At 39.9% G+C, this 12,449-nt stretch overlaps 1 protein-coding gene across 1 annotated transcript in view; it reads right to left on the bottom strand.

Moving 5' to 3' along the window:
- arfgef2 (ADP-ribosylation factor guanine nucleotide-exchange factor 2 (brefeldin A-inhibited)) overlaps positions 1-12,449 on the bottom strand; it is a 29,787-nt gene extending 17,338 nt beyond the window's left edge. Inside the window, exons 1-10 of the mRNA XM_008412816.3 lie at positions 12,081-12,449; positions 7,018-7,048; positions 6,624-6,747; positions 4,952-5,098; positions 3,590-3,769; positions 2,513-2,795; positions 2,305-2,427; positions 1,780-1,907; positions 1,378-1,511; positions 24-258 (exon numbers count right to left, since the gene is read on the bottom strand). Of these exons, the coding sequence (XP_008411038.1) occupies positions 24-258; positions 1,378-1,511; positions 1,780-1,907; positions 2,305-2,427; positions 2,513-2,795; positions 3,590-3,769; positions 4,952-5,098; positions 6,624-6,747; positions 7,018-7,048; positions 12,081-12,255 (1,560 nt within the window). The 5' untranslated portion in view covers positions 12,256-12,449. The remainder of the gene's footprint in view (positions 1-23; positions 259-1,377; positions 1,512-1,779; positions 1,908-2,304; positions 2,428-2,512; positions 2,796-3,589; positions 3,770-4,951; positions 5,099-6,623; positions 6,748-7,017; positions 7,049-12,080) is intronic.

Below are 12,449 nucleotides of genomic sequence, written 5' to 3'. Positions count from 1 at the left end.
AGGCTCAATCTGCACATTCCTACCTCAATCTGCATCTTCAGGTGAACCTTGAAGTGCGACAGTAAAGTTAGGAAGATGGCTAATGAGAGCTCGAACACCTCTGGCACAGAGGAGACGCCGTTTTTGGACAAGGCCACGCAGAGATACTGTTTGATGGCGTTCACGAACATCTCGTGGGTGCGGAACACTGGCCCGGCGCCCTGCAGCACAGACAGCAGCAGCTGCAAGGACACGATCTTAGAGCGCAGCTCATGGGACCTGCAGATGAGAGCAGCAAACTTCAATTTATTCACCTAACAAACGGCAGCAAGCTAATAAAATGTTCTGGTTTGCTAGTAATTCAGTGAGATGCCTAATGAGGTACAGGTAGTTTGTTTTGTGACGTACTTCCTGTACTCATTTCATTTCACTCTGACCTATTTACACCGTCTGGCCTGAAGTCTAGTGTTACAGTAACCGGAACCACACCTGCAAAGCAGGAGGCCAAATCAGCCTTTGGTAAACAAAGAGGCACAGTGGATGAATGCTTCAGCTGAGAATGGAGGGAAAATCTTCTGCAACTCAACTTAACTTTTACATATTTTTTCATGTTGCAAACACGACATTTTATGTGTTTTACTGAGATTATTGCAAAGTAGTGCACAGTTGTGAAGTTGAAGTTGCTTTTTTTATTCGCATTTTAAATGTTGATGGAAACGGTAAAATTTAAAATAATTTTCCTGAACTTCACAATAAACGTCTTTACGCTCACTTGAGGTGGTTTGTGGGCTTTTCTGAAAAAGCAAGAATAAGTTCTGATGTAGCAAATTTTTCTTCCACTTGCTTGTCTGTGCCTTATCAGAGGTACAAAAACCGAAAATTTCTAGGAAGTCCGAACCTCCAGCACAGAGGGGAGAACTTTCAGCCAAAGAACTCCAGGCTGGGATTTGTGCTCCATGATTCTTAGCAACCTCTACTTCCTGTTTGTCACAGTCAGCCATAACATCAACATCTGACAAAATCACACTGGAACTCTGGTTAATTCGCTTCGTAGTAGTAAATGGAAAAGCATCTAATTCTTTTTTGCCTTTTTTTTTTTTTTTTTGCTTAAAATACTGCTTAAAAAGTGCCACCTTTTAGATTGCTTCTTGACAAAAGATAAATTCAAACCATATATTATTTTAATTCCACTTCAAAACGAACCACTTTGTGTTGCTTTATTACATAAGATCTCAAATCATTTGTGTTTGGGTGAATCATGTTAAACTTTTGCAGGGCACTGTAAAGTATCAGTATAAAAACACAGTGTACATTTTTTCTCAACATGAAAAACATCTAAAGCATCAACATGAAAGGAGAATAAAGACATGTGAATCCAGAAAGAAAACAAATACTTACTTGGGGTCAGGAGGACCGTCGGCCAGAGGTTTCATGGAGAGTTTGCACAGAGAGCGGAACACCAGAAAAGCATCTTTCTGCAGGATATGGGAGAACCGCGCTGCGTTGTTGGGTCCATGCAAAGCGTCCGCATCCTGAGACAGAACAACAGCATGTCCTTCATTTTACAGAACTAATTCTGATAATGTGATTCATTCCTGATACCTGAGACACAAAACTACTGATCTGTCACTAAAACTTCAATTTAAAGACTTTTTGAGAACACTGGCAAAAGATTGGTACAACTATATCAGATTAATTTAACGCAGAAAGCTATAAACTTTCACATATTTAGCAGTGAAACTTTCCAACTTAAGGCTAAATTAATATTTATGAAAAAAAAAAAAAAAGGGGTTTCCCCACCAGAATGTCAGCGGAGGAAACAGAGGTGCGATCCTCGATGATACCGTTCATCTGCTGAGCCTCTGTTCTGCCTCTGGATGGCGCCACCTCTGTCTGCTCAGGAGCAAACTGAATTGGGGGCTCACCATCTGAAACACAGACCCCCGCAGACATACTTACACTGCAAAAACACCAAAACTGATCAAGTACTTATGGTCTAGTTTCTAGTGCAAATATTTTAGGACACTTGAAATAAGACAAAAAGGCATATTAATGTAAGTTCACCTGCTTTGATTTGGTAAAGAACGCTTAATACTGGAACTCAATTTTTTAAATATCCAAAATAAAAACAAAACTAAACCACTAACCAAAACCACAAATAAAACAGATTATGTATATGAACAAAATTGCCCTTAAAAAAATATTAACCATCAGAATAAAAATTTAGCTCATTTTAATTTATCATGCGATTAATTGAATAACTGTTTGTTGCAATAGGCTTCATCCGGCACATCAAATAGAAAAGGTAAAAAGCAAAAAACGAACCTGTTCCAGGGTGAGTCTGTCCAGGCTCTCCGTCTGCTGCCACTGACTCTGCTGGGTTGGAGTTGTTTCCTTCCTGAGCTGCTACAGGGTGCTTCTCAACACCTTCATCTTCAAACACTGAATCTGATATTAATACAGAAACAAACTCCATGATCCAATCTACACTTTCAAGCTTTTTTTTCTTTTTTAAATCTCGTACGTAACAAACCTCTAGATGGCGTGACTTGCTCTGAACCTCCATCTTCATCTTCTCCGTTAACAGAGGCCCCGTCTGTGTCTGGGTCAGCTGCTGGGGGCGGGGGTGTGGTGGAGCAGGTGGTGTCGGCGTTGGTGCTGAGGTCTGGGGTACTGATTCCTGGGGAGGGGGAGTTCTGAGGCTCGGGGGTTGAGGTCCGGTCAGAGCGAGGGGAGCCGGACCTCCTGCCACCTGGAACTGGGGAAGGGTTCTGATGGGGCAGCCGCAGCCGCTCCTTCTCCTGCGCCTCCAGGGCCTGAGGGCACCACCAGGGAGAGAATGACAGGTGTTTGAAACCGAGAAATGAAAAAATAATTATAGAAACAGAAGTGGAGCTTTTTTTTTAGCTGGCTGACTTGTTTTCCCCTCACTTACAGGAAGGAAATTTGCCTTTTAGGAACAAATTATGATAGCAAAAAGCAAAGATCCCCCAGCCACCCTTAATTTAGTAGATGTTTATGTTCTAAATTATTATAAATGTCATTGCATTTGCAGGAGTAGGCAATATTTTTATTTTTTTGTAAGTGTTTAGGTTACACTTCTACATTAAATTTAATTCAGGAACTTTAGCATATTAACTTCAATTAATTTAGTAGCTAGATTTTAACACCTAAAACAATTGAATACAGTTACTTGCGGGTTTTTTTGTTTTTAATGTGGCGGGAACCTTTGTACTTCTGGTATGCCTGTAACTCTGACACATAAGTGAAAACGTACACAGTCTACTTTTCCAAAGAAGGTCCATAAATGATCAGGCTTTCCTGAAACACTGGAAGCTGAACTTTGCATCATCTGATGGCTTCAGAACTTAAGTAAAATATCATAAACAATTCATATCTCTGCTGTGGAGCTCATATGATATTTATCTATTTGTTTTTGAATTGAAAATGTCGCTTACTTTGTTGTGTTGAATCTGTCATTTGATTAACTACAGAACCTCCAATTAGTGCTTTAATTAACACGCGCATATCTGACAGTGCTAAGACCCTCCTCCTGGCTCTCATTGTGTATTTGGCAGTAGGACCTCGGGGAGGAGTAACATGTACTAACGGCCTGGTTCTCCATGCGTGTGAAGATGACGTTGAGCATCTGAGTGAGAGTGGCCTTGGCTGTGGTCTGGTTGATGAGGTTGCGGCTGGCCAGGTAAATGTTGTAGCAGGTCCTGACGGTCAGCAGCACCGTGCCCTCATGGATCTCTATGTGCGGGGAAGTCACTGCTGTCAGTAGGGCCTGGATGAACACAACAGGAAGTGAGAACTTCATCGCACAGGATGCCTCTGCACCTGCTGAGTCACCACTGCGCTTCCCTTTATCTGTGACTTATTAGAGCCTCTGCTAGAGTTTCAGATTGGTTGCTACAGTGTTCAACTCTTAAAGCAGAAACAAAACAAGTTTTTTTACTCTTTATATAAAACAGAAAGACTGCAGCAACACTTCAGCTTAAAAACATACTGATTACAAGTCTATAAATCTTGTGTCAACAGTTCCAAGTCTGGGTTTACTGCATGACAGACACAATCCCGTTCTAATCAGGATCTGTTTAAGGATCCTGCAAAAGTAATAGAATGATAAGATACATGTTACATCTTCAAAGCTAAATCATGCTGCTAAATATGGATCAGCAGCACTACAATTAGACTAAGATGGCTTTAGTCAAGGAGTTTGAAACACCTGACCAACAGGACTGTCACAATTCATTTTGTGAATGTTAAATTGTCCCAGAAGTTATTGTGATAAGTGATAATATTTTTATTTTGAGACCAGTTTTAAGTACTATAACGGTAAGGGGAAAATAATGCAAGTAACCCTCTAATAGCTCAATAAACTTATTTCTAATCAACTTTTAAATGCTGGCTCTAGAAGACATTTTAAAATCCAAATAAAAATAAAAAAACACTCCAACAAAAAACAAAGTGAAAATCGAAGTCTTTGTAAACAAAAGTGCTCTACACAAAAGGAGCTAGCTAGTTGAGTCCAATGCATCCAGTCTTTAGTGAAAAGACAGCAAGAAGAAAAAAACTAGTCATGCAAAAGGAAATCATTGAGCTTGTTTTAATTTATCATGTGATTTACTGAAAGTTTTACCAGCCAATCTAAATAATAATTAAAAAAACTCTTCTAAAATGTTTCCACTCAGAACATACCGCATCTGAGGGTTACTTTCTGTGCCAACATGAAGTGAACACATCTCTATATCTCGACTTAAAAAAAAAAAAAAAGATAAACAATGAGCACAACAGCTAGCACATCATCACCTTCCTAAAATAACAGCCCAAGGTCAAAAACAATTTCAGTGAAAAAATATCACCATATCTTTCTGTCCAAAAGATGTTTTATGCATAAAAAATAAATAAATAAAATAAAAAATCACTTTTGGCACTTCAGCCATTATGCAATATGTTGGGCGCGTACCTTGATGATCTGTAGCTGGACTCCCTCATCAGTTTGTGGGCCCTGGAAGCAGTTGCAGATGGTTTCCACCAGGCGGTCGATCAGCCTCTTGCCCGGCGCTTTGCTATCTGGGGCGTTTCCAGTGATGTGACCGTATGCAATCAGTTTCTACAGAGGAGACACATTAGGGCAACAGAAGCAAAAAGGACATCTGAGCTGGTGATACTTCAGGAGATTTATGTTCAATGTATAACAATGCATCAAACATAAGGTTAAATGAGGTTAGATAATAACATTAAATGACTATGGTCACCTGGCAGCAACCCTAACCCATTATAAACTAAAGCCATCCTGAAGAGGTTATGAGCCAATCCCTCCTCAACCATGTAGACATGATCAGATTAGAGATGCAGAAATCAGATATCAATATTGGTATCGGTCCCAACATTTAAAAAAATTAAATTCTAGCTCGAATATTTTAAAGACAATGTGCCCGATCCATAAGGGCAGATCTATTCAGTCTAATTCTTTGCTTGGTGGTCTGAGCAACATCATGATTTATTAGTTATTTTACATCATATTTCAAATTCCTAATTACACTTTCTGATCTATTTGAAAGATGGTTTGTTGAAGTTTATTTTTACACATTTAACCAACGTAGTCAACCTATTTGTGTCAGTTTCAGTTTCTTTATTATTTATTTTTATATTGGCTGTTCTACTCCTAACTGCACTGACTGAGCAAGTTAAAGTTGTGTTGTTTTTACATGTTTGACCGAGCTTGAGAAGCTATTGGTGTATTTAAGTGTGCTGTACTGGTGCAGAGTTACCAAACAAATTAGTAATTCAGTACATTTATCTCTGTTTATAAAAAATAAAACGCTTTATTTGGTAGCGTTTGTTGGTGCACACCAAGCACCAACAGTTTAGCAGTCTTTCTGCATCAGATCGTGTCGCCAATACCAAACCTCAGATATTGGTATCAAAAGTGGATCAGTGTATTCCTATCAAAACCCCACAAAAACAAATAATAACAGTGGAGGAACTTTGTATTGGTTTGATTGTCAACTGAGGAAAAGACTTGAACTTGAAATCATTTTTATCTATGCATCTCCTTTTTCACCAGCGAAGTCGCCTGTGACTACCTGGTTTGGTGTGTTAGGGGTGTAATGAGGCGGGATGACTTCACCCCCCTCCCTGTATTGGCCCATTCAAAAAGCACATGTTTTGTGAAAGAAGCTACTGTCATCTTGTGGGAGCATCAATGTATTACAACATTGTAAAAGAAGTATTTTCACGTCAACCACATAGCAGAAAGTGCAACGAAAACAGTGAAGTTTTTATATTTAAAACATTACCAAATATAAATGCATTTCTCATCCTTTTACCACAACACTAACTCAAAAAAAGTACCAACTGGATGATAGAACACACAACTGTGCCCAACAGAATCATTATTGAATGAAGTCATGAGGTCAGACGAGATTCAAAGGTCTAGGAAAAAATGTGGAGTCTTTGTTTTAAGTGCACACCAAGCATGTGGAACAGGTGGAGCAAGATTTCACCAACACATCACCCTGCAACATACGGACGGACAGGTAACGGAAAGACACCTGCTGTGGAGAGGAGACTAAAAGAGCTTGGATCTAAGTATTTAAGTGCCCAAGTATATATGTGTGGTGGTAAAAACAAACCTGCAAACAGTCCAAAGAGGTGCTAACTATCCGGGGGGACTTCGACTGGCAGGCCAGTTCGAAGGGCAGCACATATTTATCAGCTTCGATGTAGTTTGCTTTGGGTGGGACCACCGTGCCATCCCTGGAAGACAGACAGCTTAAAAAACAAAACAAAGAACCACATTCTGCATTTTTACATTATTAAAACAAATAAAGTGTCAGATAATATGATTCACTGTTGCTCTGACACTGCAGAATTCCAGATAACTGAGATTTAAGCTTTAAGCCTTATAAACACCATGGCCTGAGGGCCGCCTGAAGAGCTGCTGATGCACTACAGCTGCAGCCGCTACTGATTCAAACTGGGTTATAACAGTCCTTGGCTCCTCCGCATGCAGGTAGGAATACTTACTTTTGCTTTTCCAGTTCTTCCTTGATTTCATCTAAGACAGGGGAGACAGGAGAGGTCAAATGAGAACATGTATCCGAGGGCTAAAGGGTGAACATAACATTTCTTTGGCAGACATATTTTAACCTGGCACACAATCCTGTTACAGAGCAGGGTTTAACCTGAGACTGTGTCTGGTTTTAATACTCAGTATTTTACAATATTCAATATTTTACTGAACTTTCATCCTTCATGTCATTTCCCCTGCTGCTCTAAATATTCTGACCAATAGCTTCAGATAGGGCTTCACAGTAAGTAACGTGACAAACCAAATGTATTAGAATCTGATAAGAAAGACTGCTGACTTCACTCTAATTCCCTCAGAGGAACTCAGTATTTGCAACATACACAGTTAATGTCCCAATTACAGTTATATTATGATTTCATTAATAGAGATCATAGGAAAGTATGTGCTATAAGTTTTAATTAGTCCAGGTTCTACATATAAAATTTTAAAGTCAATATGCACCAATAAATTGTCCTCAATTTCCTTAATTTTGAGTGCTCAGCGATTGGCCATTACTTATACGCGAGACCGATGTCTCATTTGTTGGTAATCTTATCTACATAAGTCTACATATGCTAGATTAAATAGTCCTGTCATGACAATATTTAAAACCTAGGATTAACATACGCTATACTGCCAAAAGTATAGTGTAAGTATTCCAAATTATTGGAATCAGGAGTTAAAATCACTTCCATGGCCAGAGGTGTATAAAAATCAAGCACCTAGGCATGCAGACTGTTTTTACAAACATTTGTGAACGAATTCCATTCCGGTGAGACAGCAGCGAATTCCAGTGTGGAACTGTGATAGGATGTCACCTGTGCAACAAATCCAGTCGTGAAATTTCCTCACTGCTAAATATTCCACAATCAACTGTATTATAAGAAAATGGAAGTGTTTGGGAACAACAGTAACTCAGCCCCGAAGTGGTAGGCCATGTAACCTGGCGGAGCGGGATCAGCGGATGCTGAAGCACACAGTGCGAAGAGGTCACCAACTTTCTGCAGAGTCAATCATTACATACCTCCAAGCTTCATGTGGCCTGCAGATTAGCTCAAGAACAGTGCACAGAGAGCTTCATGGAATGGGTTTTCATGATTGAGCAGCTGAGTCCAAACCATACATCACAAAGCATTGGATGCAGTGATGTAAAGCACGCCGTCACTGGACTCTAGAGCAGTGGAGGCGCGTTCTCTCCACTGAAGGCACCTCAGTGGAGAGAAGAGTGATTTGTCGTGACAAATCATGCTTTTCCATCTGCCAATTTGAAGGATGAGTCTTGGTTTGGCGGTTGCAAGGAGAACGATACTTGTCTGATTGCAATATACCAAGTGCAAAGTTTGATGGAGGGGGAATCATGGTATGGGGTTGTTTTTCTGGAGCTGGGCTTGGCCCCTTAGTTCCAGTGAAAAGAATTCAGTGCTTTAGCATTCAGAGACATTGTGGACAATTCCATGCTTCCAACTTTGTGGGAACAGTTTGGAGCTGATCCAAACTGTTCCCACAAAGGAACAGTTTGTTCTTTCCAACATGAAGGTTGGAAAGACCTTCCAACCTTCATGTTGGAAGGTCTTCATGGACCTTCCAACATGAGCAAGGTCCATAAAGACATGGACGGCAGAGTCTGGTGTGAATGAACTTGACTTGAGGTTAGGACTTTGACCTGCACAGAGTCCTGTCACTTATAAAAAGCTATAGTTATAAAGCTCATATGTGAGGTGAGCGAAAATTTTTGGCAATATAGTGTATTTAAGGCCAACTTACCGTTTTTTCCCCCTTCTTATTCTTTACAAATTCAAGACATTTTAGGGAAAAACTTACTTACGGTTGTATAATTAAGACTTTTTAAGGCCTTAATTCTAGAAACATCAATTTAAGACTAAGGATGCAGGCATCCTGTTAAGACAGGAAAAAATAAGAGGTAGCTTTTAGCACAACATAGCACAGAGGTGTTAAAGTATTAATCACTAAATGATTTGCACAAATGTGATTTAAACTATACCAATTCCATCTAGATATTTTTTAAAGTACAGTAGGAGGAACTTTTACTTTCTTTGTAGGTAAAAGTAGAATTATGTTTTTTTTGTTTAATAAAACTGAATGAAGTGAGTGGCTGCCGTATTTTATTAAAAAGGGCATCATTGCATAAAATAACGGTTTATGCAATGATGCCTTATTATTGAGATCCATGAACGCAGAGACTAAAATTAGACAAAACCATCTTGCACCAAAATACAGAATGCAAGATGACATGGCGTGTAAAATCTGCAAGGTCATGGAGGAAATGAAATAAGTAAGAACTTCTCTACAGCTAAAGGCTGAACAAAAGACAGAACTTTTTTTTATGTTTATAACCAGAATGAAACTGGTAGGGTTCATTCTGGTTATAACGGGCAAATGAAGACATTCACAATTATAAAATACAGCAGCAGCAGTAGTATAGTTTGTGTTTTTAAACTTAGGTTAGTCAAAATTATACATACAGGCTCATTTGTACACATTGTCACTCCTGTTAATAATTAACTAAATGTCCATTGTCAAGTTGTACTTTGAGCACATCCTTATTGTAGCCATCAAGAAGAGACTGGAATATATTTGGCAGCGTGTGTGGCCATTCCTTTGGCTCCTTCAGAAGATGGAAAATTTGCTATAATGTTCAAGAACTGCCAAGTGTCACCCCATAAACATGATCAGTGAAATTTGCATCATATACATATGGACAAGACAAAGAAGGCTTTTCCAGTCAGACAACAATTGAGCTTTTTGACCACAATGACCAAAGTATGTTGAGAGGGGGAGGGGTTTGTTTCTCTGCTAGTTGTTATGGGGGATTGCAAAAAGTGCATAGAGTAAAGAAGTCAAACACTCAACTTCTTCTCAAAGCAGTAGCTAGATGGTTGAAACTTGGACAGAGTTCCTCATATCCTCGTCTTTCCAACCTTACAGCCACACAAAGATTTAAAGCGGAGTGGCAAAAGCAAACAAGGTGGATTAGCAATGTTTGCCAGCTGATGGTGTCATCCACGATGTGTTATTGTGGAATATCCTCTCTGCTGCCTGGGGATTGAGCTGTCATAAAGCAACAGTCTTCAGTCAGAGGCCTTTTCAGATTCGTTGCAAGACTGACTGCTACCTGAGATCCTTCCTCCCAACAAGGACTCTTTGAAGATACTTGGGTGATATGAGCTAAAACATTTAACTTCCCTTCGAGATAAAGTATTTTTGAAATGGCTCTAAAATAATCCCAAAAACATGCAACTGCTGGTTTATGCGATAGACAGAAGTAAGTTAAGTAAGTAATCTTTAGGGATATCTTTGACCTCTGAGATGTTGCAGATTCATGGATTATGCACAAAAGCAAAGCCTGTACAAAAAAACAGACCAATTGAAATGTTCTGCTAACAGCGGTAAAACATCCAGCCAGAATCTTGTTAATGGATAAAAAAAGCATTTGATCAAAGTGCATCTTCCTAGGAAACATTTGCCTAAATATTAGGAGTGTACAGTTATATTTGAGTCTGCATGTATTATTTAAGAAGATCTACAAAACAATGAAACTTGTGCACTCGAGCCCTGCTATTACAAATCAATACAGTACATTTGTTTAATGTTGTTTAACTGTTCTACCATGGAAAAAGAAATGCATAATTAAAAGTCCAAATTGAATGTCTATAAACCACTGAGTAGCAATTTTTTTATATAAACAGCTGCAAATTAAAAAGACAGGTTTTATTTCTGTTGGAGATTCAGAAAAAAACAACAACCAGGAATCATGCTTCTGCTGTTCCAAGATCCACACCATCCGATTCATATTAACCAATAAACAATGTGATAAACTCAGTGTCATTTCTGATAGTGGGTTACACATTTATGTTAAATGTCACACTCATATAGAACCTGTGGAGGCTTAAAGCCTTAAGACCGCATTATCTGGGTATGACGCTTAAAATAAATGGTTACAATAGACAAAATGTCGACAGGAAAGCTGGGAGAAATTAGGTGAATAACTTGAGTGTTTCACTTCAAACTGGTCTTTCATGTGACCAAGCAAGTCATCAAATTCTATGAATACTCCTGAGTGTAAACAAATACTAGACTGAAGGAGAAAGCCTCAACGCACATGCAGAGCTAGCTCTGGTCAGACCTGATAGGGACCAGACCAAAGACAGGCGGTTTGAGCTATTAAACACCAAAGACACCGTGAGCTCAGCAGCATGACGTATGTAACACTATCTGTGAATGTGTTCAATGGAAAAGCAGGCCGGGTAGAGTATCCGGGAGTTGGATAGCTACTGTGTGTGCGTGTGTGTGTGTGTGCGTGTGCACAGCAGGACTGGACTGTCTGGCTGGGTGACAGTGCTACGTACAACGCACCTATTGGTCTGTTTGGCTAAACTAGCCACAGCGAGCTAACGACAGCTATATTTCAAACCGATTATAATAGTCACAGTTTAGCACACGGAGGAGAGCCATTATCAAAGTGAGAGAGTAGTGGCAACACATAGCGACACATCACTGCCTTTAATCATTAGCTGACAACTGAGCATGAAGGAAAGGCCATCAAAGTGCACGAAGCTGAAGTTAGCTTCCGATATGACGGTTGATTAAAGGGCTATTTCGTAATTTTTTGGTATCCGAATAAATTATGCGCGTTGTATTTTTTTTTATGCATTACAAACTGTGCTTAATATTAATAAATAAAGTAAAGCTTGGTTGAGTGACACCGTAATTGCATCTGTGTAAATTTAAAGAGTTTTTCAATATTTTTTTTTTGGGGGGGGGGGTCTATGATCAAGTCCAGATGGAAAAACACATCTTATTAGACTCGTTAAGCCTAAATACTCGTTAAGCTTAAAGACATTTGTTTGAAATCACAATATTTGATTTGGGAACAGAAAATGGCTAATTCAGGTAGCTCATCCAATATACCCCCCAACAACAAGCTCGACACAAAGAAATATATGAAATGTGACCCATAAAACGGTGTGTCGGAACCAGAAACCTAACATAAAGCACCTACCGAGCGCCACCTGACAGGCTTTGCGCAGCTGGTTGTGTTGGCTCCTCTTCAACTCCTTATCCGACAGGATTTTCTCCAGCGCCCTAGACAGAAACATGCTCTTGGTTTTACTGTTTTCCGACTGCGAGTGCTGCCGTTGCTGCTCCCGTGGCGGCCGCTGTCGCTGCTCCTGCATCTCTCGGTCGAGTAACCGTTCCTCTCCTCAGGCCGTCATGTTCGGCCTGGCCCCCGCGAAGAAAGCAGGTAACGAGGGAAGCTAGCAAAAGCCAGGCTATCGGTGTCTGTCCAGTAGGGGTTCTATCTCAGCTCCAGCGCCGCCATGCTGGCTACACGTCACGTCATGTGATGGTGATGCTCAGCTACTGGTGT

This window comes from Poecilia reticulata, chromosome 7, assembly GCF_904066995.2.
Source record: "Poecilia reticulata chromosome 7, P_reticulata-male-v2, whole genome shotgun sequence".
In the NCBI taxonomy this organism is placed as follows: domain Eukaryota; kingdom Metazoa; phylum Chordata; class Actinopteri; order Cyprinodontiformes; family Poeciliidae; genus Poecilia; species Poecilia reticulata.
Note: the sequence above shows the minus strand (reverse complement) of the source record. Positions and strands in the feature narration are given on the sequence as shown.